The sequence below is a fragment of the Littorina saxatilis genome, linkage group LG4 (genome assembly GCF_037325665.1).
Source record: "Littorina saxatilis isolate snail1 linkage group LG4, US_GU_Lsax_2.0, whole genome shotgun sequence".
Classification (NCBI taxonomy): Eukaryota; Metazoa; Mollusca; class Gastropoda; order Littorinimorpha; family Littorinidae; genus Littorina; species Littorina saxatilis.
The window spans coordinates 13,360,773-13,384,221 of record NC_090248.1 but is presented as its reverse complement, the minus strand read 5'-3'; the positions used below and the strand labels follow the sequence as shown (position 1 = coordinate 13,384,221).

General features: G+C 40.2%; 1 protein-coding gene across 5 annotated transcripts in view; it reads left to right on the top strand.

Moving 5' to 3' along the window:
- Positions 1–4,246: 4,246 nt before the first annotated feature.
- LOC138964010 (striatin-interacting protein 1 homolog) overlaps positions 4,247–23,449 on the top strand; it is a 30,181-nt gene continuing 10,978 nt past the window's right edge. Inside the window, exons 1-18 of one of the 5 annotated variants that reach the window (XM_070335885.1) lie at positions 4,247–4,404; positions 5,133–5,204; positions 5,510–5,584; positions 6,422–6,553; positions 7,782–7,902; positions 8,465–8,533; positions 9,082–9,188; positions 10,777–10,904; positions 11,214–11,402; positions 12,777–12,800; positions 17,002–17,159; positions 17,533–17,662; positions 18,585–18,656; positions 19,046–19,120; positions 20,669–20,766; positions 21,101–21,227; positions 22,157–22,257; positions 22,680–22,746. In XM_070335885.1, the coding sequence (XP_070191986.1) occupies positions 5,138–5,204; positions 5,510–5,584; positions 6,422–6,553; positions 7,782–7,902; positions 8,465–8,533; positions 9,082–9,188; positions 10,777–10,904; positions 11,214–11,402; positions 12,777–12,800; positions 17,002–17,159; positions 17,533–17,662; positions 18,585–18,656; positions 19,046–19,120; positions 20,669–20,766; positions 21,101–21,227; positions 22,157–22,257; positions 22,680–22,746 (1,740 nt within the window). In that variant the 5' untranslated portion in view covers positions 4,247–4,404; positions 5,133–5,137. Of the gene's footprint in view, positions 4,405–5,132; positions 5,205–5,509; positions 5,585–6,421; positions 6,554–7,781; positions 7,903–8,464; positions 8,534–9,081; positions 9,189–10,776; positions 10,905–11,213; positions 11,403–12,776; positions 12,801–16,986; positions 17,160–17,532; positions 17,663–18,584; positions 18,657–19,045; positions 19,121–20,668; positions 20,767–21,100; positions 21,228–22,156; positions 22,258–22,679; positions 22,747–23,449 lie in introns of all 5 variants that reach the window. The other 4 variants (XM_070335883.1, XM_070335884.1, XM_070335887.1 and 1 more) reach the window with 4 other exon arrangements.

Here is a 23,449-nt window from a genome sequence, read left to right as displayed (position 1 = left end):
CAGTTGTCCCAGAGAACATCAGCATAATCAAAATGTGGCAATATGAAGGATTTATACATTGTTTCTAAAGCTTTTCTGCCTAGTCTATATTTATAAGATCGTAAGCAAGCTACTAGCGTACGGCATTTTGCTATAACAGATTTAATATGTAACTCCCACTTACCGTTATTCTGAATAATAATACCAAGATGTTTATGACTTTCAGTTTCTTGTAAAATTGTGCCACCGAAGTTCAAAGGGATGTAATCTGGATTCCTTTTCCTGCTTATATTCAGAAGTTTTGTTTTACTTTGATTAAATTTAACTTTCCACTGACTAGCCCACTGGTCGATTTTTTCAAGATCTGAGTTAAAAATATCTGTTCGCATCTGAGAATTTTCCAGGCTTAAATACATACTTGTATCGTCGGCAAACAGTTTAATAATGGATTCAACGTTATCAACTATGTCGTTAATGTAAACCAGAAAAAGGAGAGGTCCTAGAATAGAGCCTTGTGGAACGCCTGTTTGCACAGGTAAGTAGCTAGACATACTTCCTTTAAGCACCACTGCTTGTTTTCGATCAGTTAAATAGTTTTGAAACCAATTAAACATCTGACCTCGAATCCCTAGTGCAAATAACTTTCTCAAAAGACCTTTGTGCCAGACTCTGTCAAATGCTTTGGAAATGTCGAAAAAGATTGCCTGGACAGTAATGCTGTCGTCGAGTGACTTGCAAAAGTCGTTATATAGGCATGCTAACTGGTACACAGTGGAGTCACCGGGAATAAAACCAGACTGGGAAGGTGTGATTATGTTATTCGATACAAAATAATCAAACACATGTTTCTGAACACATTTTTCAAGGACTTTACCTACGCAGCTTAAGAGTGAGATGGGACGATAATTTGAACAGTCTCCTTTATCCCCCTTTTTAAATATCGGTGTTATGTGTGCTGTTTTCCATATGCTTGGAAATACGCCCTCATTTAATGATCTTGTAAATAAAATAGATAGAGGTTCTGCTATTATAGGTAAACTTGCAATAAGAATCTTATTATGAATTTTATCAGGCCCGACAGCTTTAGATGTATCAAGACTTTCTATTACACTTTTCACTTCTTCAGAAGTCACGACCATATCGTCGACAAAAAAATCAGCATTATCTATATCGGGAACATTATCGTCTGTGTCGTTTATTTCTGATTGTTTAACAAAAGACATATTAAATAATTCAGCCTTTTCCTGGTCTTCAAAATAGGTTTTACAATCAACTGTTAGTGGCGGGATTTCGTTTTGGTCTGAGCCTTTCTTTGCCATAAACCTGTTAACTAACTTCCACCACTGCTTCTGACCAAATTTCTTTGGATCAGATACGGACCGGTCAAGTTCCTCTAAATATTGTTTCTTTCGCGTTCGAATAGCATCTGTGTATTGGTTCCTTATCTTACGAAAGAGTTCCCAAGCTTGTGGTGTGTCTACATGCACAGCAATAGTATGAATAAATCTTTTTCGGTCTTTTAATTTCAAAATATATGATGTGATCCAGGGTGTGTCTCCCTCCCGAATGGTGACTTCCTTGACAGGCAAGCAGGTTTTCACGATCGAATACAACTGCTCCGAAAAAAGAGAAGCTGCGGTATGAATATCTTCTAAAGTCACTATGTTTGACCAATCAATTTTCTGTAACTCAACTATTAACTTTTGACCGTCTAGTTTGCTATAATCTAAAATCGTTCTTTTTGAGTGTGATCTTTTCTTCAAATGATGCTTTAAATAAACGACTGGTACGGAGTGATCACTACAAATGGGAGGAATAACTTCTACTTTATCAACAATGTCAGTGCTTGGGGTAATAATCAGGTCGATACAGGTGGACGTATCTTCAGTTATCCGTGTGGGACTTGTAAGTTGACCCAGCAAACTCGCTGGTAGCAAAGAGCTTCCCGGTAGTGTGTCAAAAGAACGGATTCACACACTCGTCATGGTGTTCACGCATTTACTTGGCAGGAAGTGTCTTCTCTGCTGATTGCATTGGGTGGGGGTGGGGGTGGGGGTAGGGGGGGGGGGGTGCTGCCTGCCTGGGAAAGGGGATGGGAGAGGTCGAACACGTAGCCCCAGCAGATCAAGAGACATCATCGGAGACATATATACGTGGGTAGTTTACAATTTTGTTAAAGGCCTCCAATTACAGGACGGGTCAGCCACACTTCCTATGTGCAATAGAAACATATTAGGGGGTAGCTCAGTTGGTACAGCACTGGACTTGCGATCGGAAGGTCGCAGGTTCGAATCCGTGCTTTATGTGCAGACCCAGTGACGGAAGCCATGTCCCACCCCCGTGTCACCACAATGGCACGTTAAAGACCTCGGTCATTCTGCCATAAGTGCAGATGGCTGATACCACCTAAACGCGCATACTTGTGTATCTCGTCTAAAGCCATGAGGGCGTAAAACTCGAATCATATAACCCATATTATGGGGGCCAGGAAGGCCCCCATTTATACGGATAGTTTTGATAGTTTTGACCATGGGCAGCGCCATTTTGTTGTGAAATACGTCATCAGTTTGTGTACACAGGAAGTTGTGACATCCCTTGTCTTGTCCTTAGGAATAGGAGGCGAAATATTTAGCCTGTAGGACATAAAGCATTCTCTCTTTCCAGAAACATATTGCAGCTGATACTTTTCGCATTATTTTAAGTACATATTAATAGGGAATTGGGGACATGATGTGAGGGTGGGGTGCTATGGGTCGATCTCCTAGCTCAAACAACTGAAATCAAGAGACATAGACATAATGGGTAGTTTACAGAGGTTTGAACACTTAAAACGCAGGGACTGGCTGAGTTGAGGGTCACGTTGTTTGAAGAATCAAAGTCATGCCATGCACACACAAGATCTTTACTCATTTAAATTTAGTCAGCCACTTCCGAACTCACACTGAGAACATGAGTGAAGTAGCTTTTTACTGATTTTATTTATTATTCATGCATCAGTTATGTTTTGTATACTTCGAGCGGCTCCTTCGTTAGTCCCAGACTCCAACAGTCCAAACGCATACAGAGATTGCAAGTAAATTAATTCTTCCTTTCTTGTTTCTTTCCTTCTGTAGTGCGTTATTTTAAACGAAAAAGATGACCACAGTGAGTAACATACCGGGCCACACACACGTTACTTTGTAACGCACCCCCCCCCCACACACACACACACACACACTGACACACGCACACACACACTTTACCGTGTAACGCACCCCCCCCCCCCCCCCATACCCACACACACACTGACACACACACACACACACGTGACACACACACACTTTACCGTGTAACGCACCCCCCCCCCCCCGCACACACACACACACTGACACACACACTTCAGTTACCGTGCAACTGGCGCACCCCCCCCCCCCCATACACACACACACCAGTGGTGACACACTTCATCGTGTAACAACAGAGGAGGCGGGAAAGGGGTGCGGGGGTCCGTAAAGGCCCGCCGATAACAACAGGTGGGGGCCCTTTTGGGAAGCGGGACCATTGGACAGACAGGTGGGGGTCAAGTATGCAATAAAGAAATACCACTATACGTAAAAACATTGTAGTAGCCTATACAGAAACACTGAACAACGACAGAAGCCGGGAGACGGAAAGGAAAGTCAAAGAAGGAAAAAATTAAAAAGAAGACACCAGAAAGAACAGTAAGAAAGAAGTCACACGGGAAAAAGGAAACAACAATCAGGGGATGGGGTATAGAGTGCAAAGACACTGAAAGCCAAAACAAATTGAATAAGTAACAGGAAAATGAGAAGAATAATTAAACGAAAGAGGAAGAAATAGAAGGAAAGAAAGACAGACAGAGAGAAAATGTATGAAAGAAGATTACAAAAAAAAAAGTACCGCGAGTTTAAGAATAAAAATAGGAATTAAGATAGGAAAGACGGTTGGAACAGGGACCTATAATAATTATAGGTCTATGGTTGGAATAATGAAGAAATTTAAAGTTCAGTTTTCCTAGTCAAGGGAAGCAGCCTCGTTAAATCAAAATGTGCAGAAATAAAAGGTTATCTCCCCTAATGTAAGTATTATTCATCTTGGGACAAAGCCGACTGAGCTCCTCGTTGTAAACAAAGATTGATAGCAAACTCACTGTCAGGGTGAGAAATATTCATATTTCAGTTTTGCTTTGTTGGAAAGTGGTAGGGGCCTAACTGACGAAGGTTGTCTCCCATGACATGTCTGACGCATTCCTTCAAAGCAGTGCAATTACTTCCCTTCTTGTAGTTCTTCAGCTATGGAGGAGATTTTCAAGATGGAGTCCGATCATCATAAATTTATGTGTGTTTTGCGTTTGAACTAATGCTGCCATCCTTGGAACCAACTGTTTTCCTCAGTATTAACCAAGGCTGTTGTGAATTATCAGAGGTATGATACTGAATGATTTTGTTGTTCGCATATATGTGTTCGTATTGTTGTGTAAAGGTCAAGCAATGCTAAATAAGAAAATTGCTAAATAATTGCTAATCAACAATAGTCAATACTTGCACTAATTTGACTAAAGCACGCTGACGTCCTACCTATAGCTGCATGATACACCTATAGTAGGTAGGACGTTAGCCTGCTTTGTTTATCTCACATACACTCCATACTGACTATCCACCCTCCCCTCCAAAGTGCTGCTGATCGAACTTTGGCCCCAAGTACTAAAAATGTCATCTTCACTACTTCACTCTTCAGTCTTGTGTTCCCCATTTCATGAAAATATATTTTATTTTTAACCGAAACATACTGCTCTTCAACGAAAGATGTGATACGCTGTGGTCATTCACAATGCAGGGAAACACTTAGCAGGACAACAAAAGATTAATGGGAGCTTCTTGTGAATGTGATGGTAACTAAACTAATTCAGTAATTGAGTAAAGGAAACCCTTTTTGCTAGACTAGTACTGCAGGATATTTTCAGAGTTGTGTTGGTCTGGCCTACAAGTACAAGTTGCAACAACAAAAATTGTGACCCCAAATGAGAGCAGGTAGGACATGTGGCAGAGCTTTTATGGCCATTTACTATTTAGGAAATACACGTTAGAAAATGAGTTTCAGTTCAATTCTAGCTACATCCCTCAATATGATAATTTGTTATTTCCTCTTTTTAGCAGAAATGAACGACGGCATTGACGTTGACTTCATCTACGATGATGCTGACAGATACTGTGCTGAAATTGCAGGCAAGTACTTAGCTTTGTCCCTTCACTTTCAGTTAGTAAGTTTCCTTTGCGGGCATCTTGCAGGTGCCCTACCAGAAACATGTGTTAACATGAGTTGTCTGGAAAGATTGCTCTACTTTTTAGTTTTTTGATTTGCCTAAAATAAGTGAAAGATTGCTGCTGTGTGTGGGTATAAAAATAGGACTCGAGAAAGACTGATATTTTAAGTTTTACTCTATTTAATAATTTAACCTTATTTTGTGTGGTTAATTAACTTTTAAATGGAATTACAATGCATGTAGTTTGTGACTTTTTTCTGTTCACAGAGCTGTACAGCTACACAGAGGAGTGTGAGTTTGTACATACTCAGTGTAGCTATGAAGAGCTGTCAAAGGCACATGGTAAGAGTGTGAAAGAAAGAACCTTGTGTTAATAAAACCTTAACTTAATAATTATTATTACATTTACTTTCTGGAGTAACTGAGCTTGTTTTCATAACATTAACAGTGAGTTACAGTATAACAGTATGCACAAAAGCTTTTGGATTTCAATGGCTTCTTAAACATTAAGTGGACGGAGTCATCTGAAAGGGAAGTTGCAAATTTGTTATCATCCTGTAGTCTATTACACTTTACAGTAGACCCCCCCTTACTTTTAAGACCTTTCAAAATCTGAGAAAGTCAGGTCTTAAAAATGGAGGTAAATTTACAGAGACTTCGAACAGAAAATCTGGGAAAATTAAGGTCCTGAAAAGGAGGATTGTCTTAAATTGGGGGGTTCCACTGTATTTATGCTTTTGTGGGTGTCTTTGATTGTAGCGGGATATTATTTATGCTATTGTATCTGATTTTGCCAGGACATATTATTTATGCTTTTGTGTGTGTCTTTAATTGTGTCAGGACATATTATTTATGTTTTTGTGTGTGTCTTTGATTGTGCCAGGACATCATATTTATGTTTTTGTAGGTGTCTTTGTTTGTAGCAGGACATATTATTTATGCTATTTTATGTCTGATTGTGCCAGGACATATGATTTATGGTTTTGTGTGTGTCTGTGATTGTGCCAGGACATATTATTTATGTTTTGTGTGTGTCATTGATTGTGCCAGGACATATTTATTTATGTTTTGTGTGTGTCTGTGATTTTGCCAGAACATAATATTTATGCTTTTGCGTGTGTCTTTGATTTTGCCTGGACATATTATTTATGCTTTTGCGTGTGTCTTTGATTGTGCCAGGACTGCCGCGCTGGATCACGGCCAGTGCCGCGGAGCAGAAGCGCTTCCTGGTGACGCTGCAGAACATGCTGGAGGTGGCCGAGAGGGAGAGGCGCATGCTGGCAATGCAAGCCATTCTCTACCTCACACAGGGTAACAATGATAATGATACATAATATTTATAGAGCACATATATCCAGGGTTAAACCCTGCGGTACACAACCATTACCAGGGTTTCATTTACTTGTGCGCCCTGCGCCATTGGCGCATTAAATCTGAAAATGTCCCATCACAATTCCTGTCAATGCGTCAAAGGGCGCATTGAGATTACGTACCACTGCGCCAGCAAATGTACACTTAACATCGGATTACACACACACACACACACACACAACACGATATAGCGGCTAATTCTCAGATGGCATCATATTGTACCATTTTGCATCTTTAGTCAAAACGCGTACAGGCCTCTTTGGCGCTTCTTGCCTTCGACTATGTCCCATCGGAATTTGGTTGAAGGGGACAAATGTCCCATTGCCTTTTTCTCCCAGGTTAAACCCTGCATTACTATACTTACAGTGCATTCAAACACACACACACACACATGTGCAAAGCAATGTACAATGGAATAATGATGATCAGGAACGGACTAGACTTGAGGGTTATAATATAAGTTATCTCACCCTAAAGTGGCGTATGGCTGCTTAAATGGCGGGGTAAAAAAAACGGCGATACACGTAGAAACCCACAAGTGCAAAAATCACGAGTGTACATGGGATTTTCAGTCCATGAACGCCAAAGAAGAAGAAGAAGAATAAAGTTATCAACTGTCTACTTGTTGGTGCTTAGGTTTATTTCCAGTTTCTGTCTTTCTTCCCTCCCTCCTTCTCCCCGCCTGCTGGTTGGGGGTGCATCCTTATTACCTTCTAGCACACCTGAGCCTGTGGGCTTTCTTTGGTGGGGTTGGCTGGGAGGTGGGGGTGGAGAGTTCCAAATCCATCTGTATGTGCCGCCAGCCAGCAGGTTTTATTTAGTATCATGCATTCGGATCTTGCTTGTGTGCGGCGTAGTTCACTCATAAACTCGGTAATTTGATGACATTGATACATTTAGATAAAAAGAAAACACACCAGTAACCAGGTTAGGTACGTTTAAATCCATATTTCGGCATGTGAGTGCCTTCTTCGGGATGGAATGGAAAGAATGGAATGACGGCACACGTGATAGACATTGATACAGTAATAACAGACGGTGGTATTCTGCATGGCTACAACTTTCTAATTCCAGTATGATACTCTCAGTGACTTAATTTTTGTGAAGTTTGAAGAACATTTTATGTGGTAACTATTTGTTAATTTAGGCATATTGACTGACTGTGCAGGTGTGTTTGGTGAGGTGGACTCAGAGGAGGAACACCTGGACCAGGTGCAAAAGAACTGTCGCCTTGTCTACGAGTTTGGCATCTTCAACTCTTTTGTGGAGCTTCTAGGCATGGAGATAGAGTGAGTGTATTCTTATATTATTTAGTCACAATCAAAGGAATATATTTCATTTTCAGAATCAGCGGGTATTGTCAACTGAGAAATGTAATTGGTGACTTTTTCATTCTCCAATTCCATAACTCTATTATCCCATTGCTGGAAAATCCAGGTCGCTTCCTCTCAGTGGAAAGCTAGCAACAACAATAGTTGCACTACCCAGGTGTGTGTGGGTTTAGGTGTAATCAGCTGCCTTCATTTATGTCAGAATGACCAAGGTCTTTTACGTGCCACTGTGGTGACACGGGTGTGGGACATGGATACCGTCTCTGAGTGTGCTCATAAAGTTGACCTGTGTCTGTCCCGGCCTGAATTCAAACCCGTGACCCAAGGATCGCAAGTCCAGTGCTCTACCCACGGAGCTACCAGGCCCCACTTGACCGACGTCCAAGTAGAATGATGGGTCATTTTGAATCTAGATGCCTTACTGACACCTTTCCCGAAGATTCTTTTTACAGCATACAGAAACAGAGAAGGGAGCAAGTGGCACAGAGTTCAGTTTACATGGGATATTTTCTGATTTCAGGAACACGGCTGCAGCAACAGCAGCGCTACGAAAACCTGCAGTGTCTGTGGCCGACAGTAGAGAGTTGAGGTAAGACAGTCTTTGTTTTAGTTCTATATGGAATTACTGCATCAACATGTGAATTAAGATAGCTGTAACTTGATTTTTCTTTTCTTTTATCTTTTCACTGCGATTGAAGATTGGGTTGGATGTGGTAGTTAATGTTCTACAGTCCAAACGTTTTTGATGTTTCTGATTCCCTGGCCGACCCTATCTTTTAATCCCGACCCTGGAACTTGTTTTGAGCCTTCACATTTTTTTTAAACAAAATTGTCAAAATTCGATTTTGCAGATTTCGCAAGGAAAGTTACTTTTAATCCAGGGGACTCAGCTCGTATGATTTCCGGTCAATAAAAAGCCAAATGTGCCTGTGTAAATATAAAAACAAATTTCAATAAAATGTATTTTTAAAATAAAAAAGAAGATAACCAACCTACCGACCTTCATTTTATGTCGTTGTCATCGGAAACAAACGAGTTTTGGTTGTACATGGCTCATTGCGTCATATACAGATACCTAGTACACAGCATATAACCAACCATGAGGCAAGCATTGTGTGGTGATTGCTTACTGTACAGATGCATCCTGAACGTGCTGTACACGGTGGTGGAGACACTGCGCACACCCAAGGAGGAGGAGACAGAGGAGGAGGCACAGGTCAGGGAGGTCTTCAGGCAGGAAGTCGGTCAGTTTCCTTTTCTTCTTTTACTAACTTGACCCATTGGTTACAAGAGTCGCGCTAACCAGGTGTCTTGCTCTATATGGTGGTGTGTTGACGGAGACCATGTTTCTTCTTCTTCTTCCTCTCCTTCTGCGTTCATGAGCTGCAACTCGCACGTACACTCATGTTTAGCACAAGCAGGTTTTTATGTGTATAGCCTTTTTTCCCTGCCCTTTAGGCAGCCATGCTCATTCTCGGGGAATGCACACTTGGTGGTTTTGTGTTTCTATAATCCACCAAACTCTCACATGAATTGCAGGATCTTTATCAGTCTTTGTCATGTGTACACACGAAGGGGGCTAAGGCAGGTCTGCACTTAAGGTGACCTGGGAGATCGGAAAAATCTACACCATCTGGGATTCAAACCCCAATCGTTTCACACAGAAGGCTGATGTCTTGACCACTAAGCCATTGCGCCGGTCAAGAGCATGTTTGAGAAGGAGTGTGCAGGCTCGTTCCTGTATGCTTGTTTTTACTTAGCTGTTGTTCATGGTGGGGTTTTTTTCTCCAATTTTGATATTTTTGAGAGTACATTTTGAGAATGAAACTCTTGGAAATTGACACTTTTGAATAATTTGAATTTCATTTGTTTTTACATTTAGTCAAGTTTTGACTAAATGTTTTAACATAGAGGGGGAATCGAGACGAGGGTCATGGTGTATGTGTGTGTGTGTGTGTGTGTGTGTGTCTGTCTGTGTGTGTGTGTAGAGCGATTCAGACTAAACTACTGGACCGATCTTTATGAAATTTGACATGAGAGTTCCTGGGAATGATATCCCCGGACGTTTTTTTCCTTTTTTCGATAAATACCTTTGATGACGTCATATCCGGCTTTTTGTAAAAGTTGAGGCGGCACTGTCACACCCTCATTTTTCAATCAAATTGATTGAAATTTTGGCAAAGCAATCTTCGACGAAGGCCGGGGTTTGGTATTGCATTTCAGCTTGGTGGCTTAAAAACTAATGAGTGAGTTTGGTCATTAAAAATCGGAAACTTGTAATTAAAATTATTTTTTTATTAAACGATCCAAAAACAATTTCATCTTATTCTTCGTCATTTTCTGATTCCAAAAACATATAAATATGTTATATTTGGATTAAAAACAAGCTCTGAAAATTAAAAATATAAAAATTATGATCAAAATTAAATTTCCGAAATCGATTTAAAAACAATTTCGTCTTATTCCTTGTCGGTTCCTGATTCCAAAAACATATAGATATGATATGTTTGGATTAAAAACACGCTCAGAAAGTTAAAACAAAGAGAGGTACAGAAAAGCGTGCACTACAGCGAAACCACTACAGCGCTGAACAGGCTCGTCAGTTTCACTCCGTTTTGCACAAGCGGCAGACTACGGTCATTGTGAAAAAATGCAGTGCGTTCAGTTTCATTCTGTGAGTTCGACTGAGCTTGACTAAATGTTGTATTTTCGCCTTACGCGACTTGTTTGTTCTCAGCATTTCTTTCTATTGACTGCACAGTGACAATGACAATGCCAATATTTTTGCACAACACAGTAAATGCAACTGTAAATGTAATTTACCCATTGCAGGTCAACCAGTTCTTGGAGAAGACCCTCTTGCCGTTATTCTGTTCTCCATGGTAACCAGATTCTGCAGCGGCAGTGCTCCCCACTTCCCCATGAAGAAAGTGCTCCTGCTGCTCTGGAAAGTCGTTCTGGTCAGAGGATTTTCTGGTTCTGATTTTTCTTGTGCATCTGTATGACTTTTTAATTTTATTCCACAAGTATGTCCACATACTAGGTGACACACAAAGTCAAACATTTGTGTATGTGTGAGGGTGAGCACTGAGAGAGAGAGAGAATTGAATTGAATTGAACTTTATTTTGACAAGGATTAAGATTTGAGGCTATGCCTTTTCTTACAATCTGTCCTTGGGACGCATAGACACACAATGATAAAATACAAAATTAACAAAATTAAAAATTGGTGAATATTCAAACATGGCCCTCACTTCTCTTTTTCGCAGACTTCACTGGGAGGGCTGCGTGAACTCCAGGAGCGGAAGAACACCGTACGTCAGCACCACAACCTGCCTCCGCTGCCGGAAGACACGTACGAAGTTTGCCGCACCATGCGACCCGCATCCCCCCCTGCGTCCGCTGCTGACCTCCTTGACCCACCAGGCCCACGTCGAGGCGCCCGAGGAGGAAAGCGGGTGAGTCAGGGGTTCGAGTCTTTCAGGGTGGGTTTTTTTTTCTGTGTGATGTTCGGGATGGATGTGTGATGGAGGGAAAGATTAAGGTGGAAAGACGGAAGGAAAGGGGAAGACCAGCTTAGTTTGGTTTGTTTGTTTCTTTGGTTAGTGTTTGTTTGTGTGTGTGTTTGGTTAGTGTTTGTTTGTGTGTTTGTTTGGTTAGTGTTTGTTTGTGTGTTTGTTTGGTTAGTGTTTGTTTGTGTGTGTGTTTGGTTAGTGTTTGTTTGTGTGTGTGTTTGGTTAGTGTTTGTTTGTGTGTGTGTTTGGTTAGTGTTTGTTTGTGTGTTTGTTTGGTTAGTGTTTGTTTGTGTGTTTGTTTAAGGCCTTCCTTAATTGGGACCGAACTTTACTTTGCGAAACTTAGCAAAGTCTTTTTACCAAAAATTCACTGCCAAGCTTCGTGCAACCAGCTTTGGGAAGAAGACTTTGTGAAGTCGACTTTGCCCAATTAATTTAAGGCTTTAGACATATAGGAGGAAAGGTTAAACATGAGTTGGGATGTTGTATGAAAAAGGGTGCTGGGCTTGGTTGGTTGGTTCTTTTGTTGACCCTTTTATTTCTATGTGTATTTTTGCTTACCCCTCTTTTTTTCTGTGGCTACTTTGTGGTCAGTAATTACTTTGTGGTCAGTAATTACTTTTGCACAAGAAAAATGAAATGAAATTGTTCTAAAAATCTTGGGCAAAGAGGTTGATTGGTTCGGGAGGGATAAACGGATAAGTGGGTGTGTTGTTTTTTTTTGTTGTTTTTTTTCAAAATTAATTTAGGGGTACAAATAAATTGTAACATATGTTTTATACGTGTTGACGATTATTATAAAGTACACTCATGTTTTGACCAAAAGTTATGTGGCTGAATGCCATTTTAACATAATAGAGAGTCTCAGGAGGTATGTATTTTTGTGTTTGTTAATTTCACATAGCCAATGACGTCACCAAAATAGGGTGTAAGCAAGCCTAGTGGTTTTATTGACAGTCATCTGTTGCTCGATGAAGGCGCAACCTTGTAGAATTTGTTAAAGCAAATCAATGGTATTTGTACATAGTATTTGAAAGTACAAATAACATTATGCTCTTCATTTTATTTTTATAATTTTGGAGGAAGGAAAGAACTTTTCCAAATCAGCCAGTCAAAGACAGAGATTCTCTCTCTCTCTTTTTCTCTGTCACTCTGTCTGTCCGTCTGTCTGTCTGTCTCTCTGTCTGACTGTCTCTCTCTCTCTCTCTAAAACGTGCAGATCATTTGCTGTTTCACGGCAATCTGGAGCAAGCACCGTACTAACTTTTTGTGTATGTTTAAATAAAACCAAATGACATGGCATGCTTTGTTAAACAGGATTATGGCAATGGGGAGAAAAGTGTAATGTATTTTATGAGAGTTTTGTTATATTCCAAGCTTGTTTTTTAACCCTTATTAAAAACACACACTTGTATCAATATATCTATTTTAAAGTGACTACTCGTGTAATCATAGAATATCTTCGTACCTTTTCGCACAGGTTTGTATCCTAACCGATCTTGTATTTTAGTTATTAACTGACTGACATATTTCCCTGCATAATGAGAGTGAAAACATTCTGATATTGCTTCCAAGGTCTGAATTGCTATGATTGACCTAAGGGAGGCGTTTGTGTTAATTTTCTAATCACTCTTATAACAGCTCTTTCATCTCTTTCATGCAAGTATTCTTGTTGCAGTTTTGAATTCACAGGGTTTTATTGCTTTGTGTCACACTAAAATTTTGCAGTACATCACTGTTTCTGTTTTGCTCTATTTTCATTGACAGATGACTTTCAATTTTTGTTGAAAGAATCACTTTAATTTTTCTAACCGTTTGTTTGCATTTCTTCATTTATTACATATTCTTCATTTATACATTTTCTTCTTCTCCTTTTATTTTTTTAATATGTCATTTACACATTTGGTCATAGAAAGTTCCAAATTGCATCGGCAACAGGACCGGCACAGTTGGCCTAGTGGTAAGGCGTCCGCCCCGTGATCGGGAGGTTGTGGGTTCGAACCTCGGCCGGGTCATACCTAAGACTTTAAAATTGGCAATCTAGTGGCTGCTCCACCTGGCGTCTGGCATTATGGGGTTAGTGCTAGGACTGGTTGGTCCGGTGTCAGAATAATGTGACTGGGTGAGACATGAAGCCTGTGAGCACTGCGACTTCTGTCTTGTGTGTGGCGCACGTTATATGTCAAAGCAGCTCCGCCCTGATATGGCCCTTCGTGGTCGGCTGGGCGTTAAGCAAACAAACAAACAAATCGGCAACAGGTATTATAGTAGGTTTTCTCTTAAACTTTAAGTGGTAGTCATGTAAAGTTTGAGACTTGAACCAAAAAACAGATCACAGGAAGAAGAAACATGATGCAGTTGGTGAATGTTTAAGGATGGAATTTGAAGAGCATCAGGTTTTATAACATCTATTTAAATCAGACTGTCACAGATTTAATTTTACACAGGAAATAGTCTTGTAGTTGTTCTGAAGACACATAGTTGATTATATGATACTGCCATCGTATTCGAGAGTCTTAGAAAGCGGGTGGTCACTAGATTTTAGGAGCTTCTCCAGAATCAGCATATCCATCATTCCATGGATATATGTATGTGTCTGGACTTAAAAATTGTACACCTAAAAACTTGTATTCTGATGTTGACTATCCTATTGGCATGCAGTGTAACTTGGCATAACTTAGTTCTGGATTTATCTGTTTGGATGAGCATCCCTTCTTTAACCATTTTCTTCTTTCCTGCTTTGCTTTCTTTGCCATACGTTTCTTGTTGAATCAGTTTGCCGTAGTGGTGGTGAATTTAGTGAAGGTTATAAGTGCCATTTTATGTTTGGTTTGTCGTCATTTGTGGCGTCCTTGTATGAGTTTGTAGTGATCCTTATTCATTGTAACAGAGTTTTGTTGTTGTCTTAAATGTCCTAAATATAATTGGCTTTTATTTTGGATCTGTGTTTGGCTATTGCCAGAGAGGCATTGGTGGCCGTTTAGTTTGTCCGTTTTCCCTGCCATGGAACGATCTGAATCAGGTATTCCTCAAGATATGATCAATAACAACTACAACAACAATGACATCATGAACAGGTCCAAATTCTAGAAGGACCGTGGTGGCATTTATGACTGTAATATATGTTGTTACAGTTGCGAGTATTGATGCTGTTTGAATAAATGAAAGACACAGAAATAGCAAAATGTAAAAAAACAATCTGCCTCTTAAGACTTAACGCATTGATATATATATTGTCTACAAGTGCATGAATTATTAAGAATAATTGTTTTTCGATTATACGTTGTAAGTGCAGTTTTCATTATAACATGCTTCTGTAAATACCTAAATTTATCCTGCATGGTTTGGTATTTTTAACTTTCATTTTGTCAGCTTTTTGACATTTGCTGTGCACATTTTTTTTAAAGTTTTATGCATTTGTTATAAGCATGTTGCAGTTTTCTCTCTCCTTTATTTTGCTTGCGTACAAGTGTACAGGAGTTGCAGCTTACCCAGAGGGTTTGGTCTTTAGTTAAACATACACACCTCCCTTTCCTCTTCCTTCTAGAGTTCCACTTCCAGTGCTTGAAAAGTTGTGGTAAAAGAAAAATGAACACCTGTCTTCACCATCTACCTTTCACCCTTGATGTACAGCACTGTAAGGGGCGTGCTAGTTTTGCAGAGTGAGCTACAAGTGTGTTCAATCTTGGAGCAGAGCCGTCCTGGGCTTGCTCGTTTTGATTTCATGGAGCAATAAGTATCCATTATTTATTAGATCAAAAGAATGTGTCTTTTTTCGTGCTCTACACCGCACAGCAAGCTTAAGTCTCACTCACTTGTTGATGTTTTATGTTTCGACAGTTCTGTGAAAAAGGGTACATCTGTATCAAGAAAAGAAGAAAAATGTGTAATAACATTTGAATTTTGAAAGCTACCCAGACGGGGGAACGCTGGCCTAGTGGATAAGACGCCTTCCCAAGCGGAAGGTCATGGGTTCGAATCCCTGCCGGGCCTGGTGTGTTAAGGGTGGAGATTATTCCGATCTCCCAGGTCAACGTATGTGCAGACCTGCCAGTGGGTTATAGAAACATGAAAATACCAAGCATGCATCCCCCGAAAGCAATGTATGGCTGCCTAAATGGCGCAAAAAACCCTGTAAAACACGTATAAACCAACTCGTGCAAAAAACACGAGTGTACTTGTGAGTTTGTCCATGAACGCAGAAGAAGAAGAAGAAGAAGAAAGCTACCCTAATTTTGATTGAATGATGATAGAGATTGCACATCAAACTAAAGTGAACACACGTTAGTCTTGAAATAGGTTTGCACAGTACAAAACAAATTTGAGGTTGTTTTACTGTGTTATCGTGTGATTGAAGATTTTCCCTTTTCTTACTGTATTTTGCTGCAAAATACAGCATGTTCTTCCCTTTTTTCTTTTTTTTCTGTTCTGCCCTTCTGTGGTTCTATTCCCTTGGGTTTGTGTTGTGGTCGGATTCAGAACTAAGTGAAAGCCAGAATTATGAAAGAGGATGCAAAAGAAAAAAAAGGATGATTTAATTTAAAAGACATCATCCATCAGATCATTTTGTTTTGTTCATTCTGTTTCACTTTTGCCATTTTTAGGATCATGTTTCTTTTGTCTTTCATTTCTTACTTTTTTTTCCTTTTTTTTCTTCCTTTCTTTTGTTTTCTTCTCTCTTTTTTTCTATTTGAAATGCTGATGAGATTTCTTTTTAAATGTCACGCAGCAAAGAATGCAAAATGTCACATTTCCAACTTAGCAGTTAATCTCACTCTTGTTTGTAGTGTTATAATTAGACAAGCGCAGTCAGTTTGCACAGACATCTAGCAGTGTAGAAAACCCAGTTTAACAATTTTTAGTTGATAGGCATTAATAGAAAGCATTAGTGACTTGTAGGTACTAAACTGAATTATTATTTGCCCCACCATTTATAAGATTCAAAACACACGTTAAGAAGTGAACAGGTTTTCGGGAGGTGTACAAACATGTCATTCAAAACGCGGCATTCTAATCAATTTGAAGTTATTTTTACTAAAAGTAGATAAAGATGTTTATGTCCATGTACGTTTTTTTTTATCCTCTCTGAACAAAAGATTACAAACATCACTACAGCAAAGATACAGTCACAAAATTCATCTTATCAATATGACGTTGGAAAAAATGATCGATCGGTTTGACTGTAACTGTTTGCTTTCTCAATGACTGGAATTTAAAATCACCCAAATTAGCCATCATAACAAGTTTCAAAATCAATGTGAAAAAAAGAAAAGTCAAGAGGTTGTGCTTGAAAAGGTGCCTTCAAGCACTGTAAGAAAAACAGGTCCCTTATTAACTCGTAACCCTGAAGACCAAACCCTTTAAGCCACCGCTAGCCACGCTTGCTTTTTCTAACCGTTTCTTTCTTGGGCTTTCTCTGCCTTCTGTTTGGTTGTCTCTCCTTGGCCGCCCTCTGCCTTGGATTGCGCCCCTTGCATCCGCTGCCTGACGCATCCACTGCGCTGCCATGCCTGGCTACAATGTAAAGAGTTTGGTCAAACAGAGCAGCCTTGACGACCCTTTCGATGGTGGCGACGACGACCTCATGCGCGAAATGGAAGGCCTGAAGGGGGGAAGTGACGACGACATGCCACCCACGCCGCCGCGACCTGCCACCCCCTCGGTGGTGCAAAAATCGTTGCCATGGAAACCCAAAGTAAGGTGAGAGTTCTTGTAAGTGGTTGCTGACGGACTGAGTCAGACTCGGAGAGTTTTTTGTTGTTGTGTTTTGTATTTAGTCGTTTTGTGGTTCGTGTTTTGTTAAATTGTTTTGCTGTTAGTTTGTTGTTTGTGATGTAGTCCCAAACGCGGTTGATCATGTGGAATATTTATATTTTTGTGCTCTGATCATGTGATGTGTGTTTTTGTGTTTGTGATACATGTACATGTATATATATGTAGTGTTCTAATCGTGATTCATTGGAAACGATGGCAGCCCCATTCATGGTCAGATAGTTGAGGCAAAACTTCAGCTAAATGTGTGTGTTCATTTTGGATGCATGTATTAACATTTCTTGGTGCTGCTGGACACTAGACAAAAAGACCTTGAACAGTTTCTGGAGCAGACGAGGGCCAAGTTTGTTGGCTTCCAGGTGAAGAACGACCACAGCTCTCTGGCCGGTCTGCCACAACCCATCCATGAAGGTGTCAAGGTGCTGAAACAGGTAACTTTGTCCCACTACAAGGGAACTACTCTGGACCCTTCCGTTGTCAGACCTCCAACAATCACGTCTTAAAATGGAGGTCACACCCCCCCCCGTGGGTTAGGGGGAAGAATTTACCCCATGCTCCCCAGCATGTCGTAAGAGGCGACTAACGGATTCTGTTTCTCCTTTTACCCTTGTTAAGTGTTTCTTGTATAGAATATAGTCAATGTTTGTACAGATTTTAGTCAAGCAGTATGTAAGAAATGTTAAGTCCTTTGTACTGGAAACTTGCATTCTCCCAGTAAGGTAATATATTGTACTACATTGCAAGCCCCTGGTGCATTTTTTGATTAGTGCTTTTGTGAACAAGAAACAATTAACAAGTGGCTCTATCCCATCTCCCCCCCCTTTCCCCGTCGCGATATAACCTTCGTGGTTGAAAACGACGTTAAACACCAAATAAAGAAAGAAAGAATGGAGGTCAATTAGAAGATGTTATGAACAGATTGTCTTGAAAAGTAAGATCTTAAAAGGGAGGAAGTCTTATGGGTGGTGTTAAAAGGGAGGTTCCACTGTACAGTTGAACCTGTTTATAACGACCACCTGAGGTGTGACCAAAAAGCGGTCATTATTGACAGGTGGTCTCTTTTGAAGGGTGAATTGCGTATGAAAAAAAACCCTCGTCGGAGATTCTTTGTGGTTGTCATAATGGGCAGGTGGTCGTTATTGTGAGGTGGTTGCCACAGCAGGTTCAACTGTATCTTAAATGTGTGGATGGAATTGGATCGAGTAGGAGTAAATACTCAAATGGGGACTGACATCTTGGAACTTTGAATAATGGATAATAAGGATAATTTATTATTTATTGGGTGAATACATTTGTGTGTTGATATAGTTATCACCTAAATAAATGTTTTAAACTTTCTCTGTGGTTTAACAGCATCTGTACCAGTCCCTGTCAGAGCTTCAGATCAAAAGAGAAGAGGAGATTGCCAAGAACCCGCTTTCAAGAGTAAGTGAGTGAATGAGTGAGAGGAAACTTGGGCGATACCACACTGCACTTTTAAAAATATCAACATGCTAGTACAGTACATGCATACTTCTGCATCATTCTGCTGACAATCTCTGACTGAAAGCTAACTGTATTAAACAAGATGAACAGAGCCATAACGTAGTATATAAGAGTACTTGAAGCTGCTAATGCATTATCCTTAGTATTAAGCCCATGGGCTTTGTTTTCATGTGGTGGGTTTAATGTCTAATTGGTGGCTTTGGTTGTTTTGTGGCTTTGGTTTGGTTTTGCGAATGTTGCTGGTGCATCAAGTTTTAATTGTAACTGCCAAGAGCCAACAGTGCTAACAGCCGCTAAGCATCTGTCATTTGATTGATTATGTCTTGCAGCCAGAGACGGAGGTGGAGCAGTCCCCTGCAGAGTGTGTTTACCAAGTCATGCTGCCCAACCTGCCACAGTACATGGTGAGACCTGTTCCTCACATAACTTGTTTTTTAAATGAAGAATGAACAATTCATGGCTGTTTTCGATACATAATAATTAGAAGAATAAGAATAAGAATACTTTATTATCTCATAGAGAAATTCAGGCGTGGTACATAACAATAATACAAACAGGACATTGTTTTTACATAAGACATATAGCACTATATAACAGGGCAGGTTATAAACACACCTCCCACATACCTCTCTGGCCATACCTTGCATTGTGCTTACGCATTCAGTCATGAACACATCCATGTCTCACTTACACATCGCACACATGGACATTCTTATACGCTCAACTTACCCATTCACACATGGACATTCGACCACGCTCCACTTACACATTCTTATACGCTCCACTTACACATTCACACATGGGCATTCTTATATGCTCACTTACACATTCCCACATAATGATAATAATAATAATATTAATAATGATAATATTAATAGTACAGTAATAATAATAAATCATTTTTCTATAGCGCAAGTCCCGATAACAGCTCCATGCGCTTAACATGATGAATTTGTGATGCTCTGGCAGTTGTTCCCCTTTTCTTCCGTTTATGTCATAGTTTTAGCAGAAACAGATTTGTAAGACTGGGCCTTAGCCTAAAGTCTTTATTCTTGTGTACATAGAATCTTGATTAAATGAGGCAGAGCGCTATTTTGATCTGAGAAACAAAGCATTCAGAGCGCTATTTTGATCTGAGAAACAAAGCATTCAGAGCGCTATTTTGATCTGAGAAACAAAGCATTCAGAGCGCTATTTTGATCTGAGAAACAAAGCATTCAGAGCGCTATTTTGATCTGAGAAACAAAGCATTCAGAGCGCTATTTTGATCTGAGAAACAAAGCATTCAGAGCGCTATTTTGATCTGAGAAACAAAGCATTCAGAGCGCTATTTTGATCTGAGAAACAAAGCATTCAGAGCGCTATTTTGATCTGAAAAACATAGCATTCAGAGCGCTATTTTGATCTGAGAAACAAAGCATTCAGAGCGCTATTTTGATCTCAGAAACAAAGCATTCAGAGCGCTATTTTGATCTGAGAAACAAAGCATTCAGAGCGCTACTTTGATCTGAGAAACAAAGCATTCAGAGCGCTATTTTGAATTGAGAAACAAAGCATTCAGAGCGCTACTTTGATCTGAGAAACAAAGCATTCAGAGCGCTATTTTGATCTGAGAAACAAAGCATTCAGAGCGCTATTTTGATCTGAGAAACAAAGCATTCAGAGCGCTATTTTGATCTGAGAAACAAAGCATTCAGAGCGCTATTTTGATCTGAGAAACAAAGCATTCAGAGCGCTATTTTGATCTGAGAAACAAAGCATTCAGAGCGCTATTTTGATCTGAGAAACAAAGCATTCAGAGCGCTATTTTGATCTGAGAAACAAAGCATTCAGAGCGCTCACGTCCCTTTGTTTCCCAGACTTTGTGTACATGTAATACAGAGCAATCAATCAGTCAATCTTCATTTTTACAGAACTTGAATTTTGATCAGTGTTCTTTTTTGTGTTTGTAGATTGCATTGTTGAAGTTGCTACTAGCAGCTGCCCCTACATCAAAAGCCAAGACAGAGTCCATCAACATTCTGTCGGATGTTTTACCAGAGGAAATGCCGTAAGTATCAATCATTATGAACTAAAGAAACAAAAGAGGTTTGAGGTTTAATAGATTAGATTGCGAAGTAATATTTTTCATTTAAAACCATCAAATTCATGATTGTTTTAAAAATCACTTGCACAAACCAAATTTTACTTAAAAGCATTTACAACATGGTACAAAAGCCAAAAGTGAACAGTTTGAAAGAAAAGTGGTGCAGGAGTACCCAGCCGGATGTTTGGGCTAAACTTACAGGAAAGGAGATGCTTTATCTGACAGCTGTTTTTCTCTGAGATCACGTCCTTATTTCTTCAGTGTTAAAGTGTAGCATGGCTCTGTTTTGAAACCACAGTACAACAGTGCTGCAGTCGATGAAGCTGGGGATAGACGTGAACCGACACAAGGAGATCATCGTCAAGGCCATCTCGGGTCTGCTCCTTATGCTCCTCAAGCACTTCAAACTCAACCATATATACCAGGTCAGCATTCCCAATGTTTTCTGCCTTGTATAAAGCTTCTTGTTTGTTTATATGTTGGATCACGGTAAGGCCACGGAGCTGGGGCGGCACGGTTGGCCTAGTGGTAAGGCGTCCGCCCCGTGATCGGGAGGTCGTGGGTTCGAACCCCGGCCGGGTCATACCTAATACTTTAAAATTGGCAATCTAGTGGCTGCTCCGCCTGGCGTCTGGCATTATAGGTTTAGTGCTAGGACTGGTTGGTCCGGTGTCAGAATAATGTGACTGGGTGAGACATGAAGCCTGTGCTGCGACTTCTGTCTTGTGTGTGGCGCACGTTAAATGTCAAGGCAGCACCGCCCTGATATGGCCCTTCGTGGTCGGCTGGGCGTTAAGCAAGCAAACAAACAAAAAAACGCGGAGCTGGGTATGATTTGAGGGTAAATGAAGAGTGGTTTTGTTCATTGTTGTTGTTGTTGCGAGAGAGAAAAAGAGAAGAAAAAAGTAAGGACAGAAACAGTTCTTGCTTATTTCAGATTCTTCTTCCACTGGATTGTGCAGTAGGCTTTATTTTCAAACAAGTATTTCATGTACAACACTTGAGTTAACTGAATAAAATGTGCTGCTCTCTAAATGCATTTCATTTCATTTTCATTTTTTCATTTTCATTACTTCATTGTCCCATCGCTGGGAAATTCTGGTCGCTTCCTCCCAGTGGAAAGCTAGCAGCAACATAGTCGCGCTACCCAGGTGAGTGCGTGTTTATGTGTAATCAGCCACCTGCACCAAGTCTGCACATAAAATTGACCGGTGTCCCGGCCCAGATTCGAACTCGTGTCCCTCGGATCACAAGTCCAGTGCTCTACCAACTGAGCTACCGGTCCCCTGTAGCTCAATTTTTTTATTTTTTTTATTTTAGCATTGTACCAAGACTTTCTGTTCTTTGATTTCAGTTTGAGTTCACCAGTCAACACCTGGTGTTTGCTAACTGCATCCCTCTGGTGCTGAAGTTCTTCAACCAGAACATCCAGTCCTATGTCGGTGCCAAGAACGGGTAAGTGGCCACTGTTATCATTTGTCTTTGATTTGCCTCTGTCGATTGCACTCTGAGCCTCAATAGACAGTGTTATGGAACGACTCTGTGAGGGGTTTCATGCACTGTGGAAGAGTTGTCTTTCTTGACTGTGAGGAGTAATGTCAACACGTTCACAGTCACAGTGATCAATGTGCTCTGTCGTGTATATGTTTAAAGAAAAATGTCACTGTGTTGACGCTGCTTTGTTTTTTGTGGTGAAAAGCTTAACTGTAAAATTTTCTCTTTTGATTTCTTGTTTATTTTCTTGTTACATTCTCACATCGTGGAAGATTGGTCTTAGGGGCTTTGATGTTTTCTTCAAATGCTTTGACAAACATGGATCTGGATTTGTGTGTGTTACTTTTACTTTGGATGATGTACATCATACTCCCTGTGTGCAGAGTTCCTGGCTTGGAGTTTCCAAAGAGTGTCATTGGGGACCAGCCCGAGCTGACTGCAGAAAACATTGTGAGTTGGTTTGGCTTTCTTTTTATTTGTCTTTTATTTTTTCAATGTTTTCGTTCTTTCTATGTTTATTTCTTTTCTGAGTATGAGTTCTTTCTCAATGTTTTTCTTTCTTTTCATCACTGCGTGGTTTTTTTCAAAGCAGAAGAATGCATGTTTTCGAGTTATTATTTTTGAGTCACTTGAGAAAAAGTGACTCTATGTAATCGGTCAGTGTTAGTCTGTCCGGCCGGCCGTCCGGCCGGCCGGCCGGCCGTCCGTAGACACCACCTTAACGTTGGACTTTTCTCGCAAACTATCAAAGCGATCGGGCTCATATTTTGTTTAGTCGTGACCTCCAATGACCTCTACACTTTAACGATGGTTTCGTTGACCTTTGACCTTTTTCAAGGTCACAGGTCAGCGTCAAAGGAAAAATTAGACATTTTATATCTTTGACAAAGTTCATCGGATGTGATTGAAACTTTGTAGGATTATTCTTTACATCAAAGTATTTACATCTGTAGCCTTTTACGAACGTTATCAGAAAAACAAGGGAGATAACTAGCCTTTTCTGTTCGGCAACACACAACTTAACGTTGGGCTTTTCTCGGAAGCTATAAAAGTGACCGGGCTCAAATTTTATGTGAACGTGACTCATTGTGTTGTGAATAGCAATTTCTTCCTGTCCATCTGATGCCTCATATAATATTCAGAACTGCGAAAG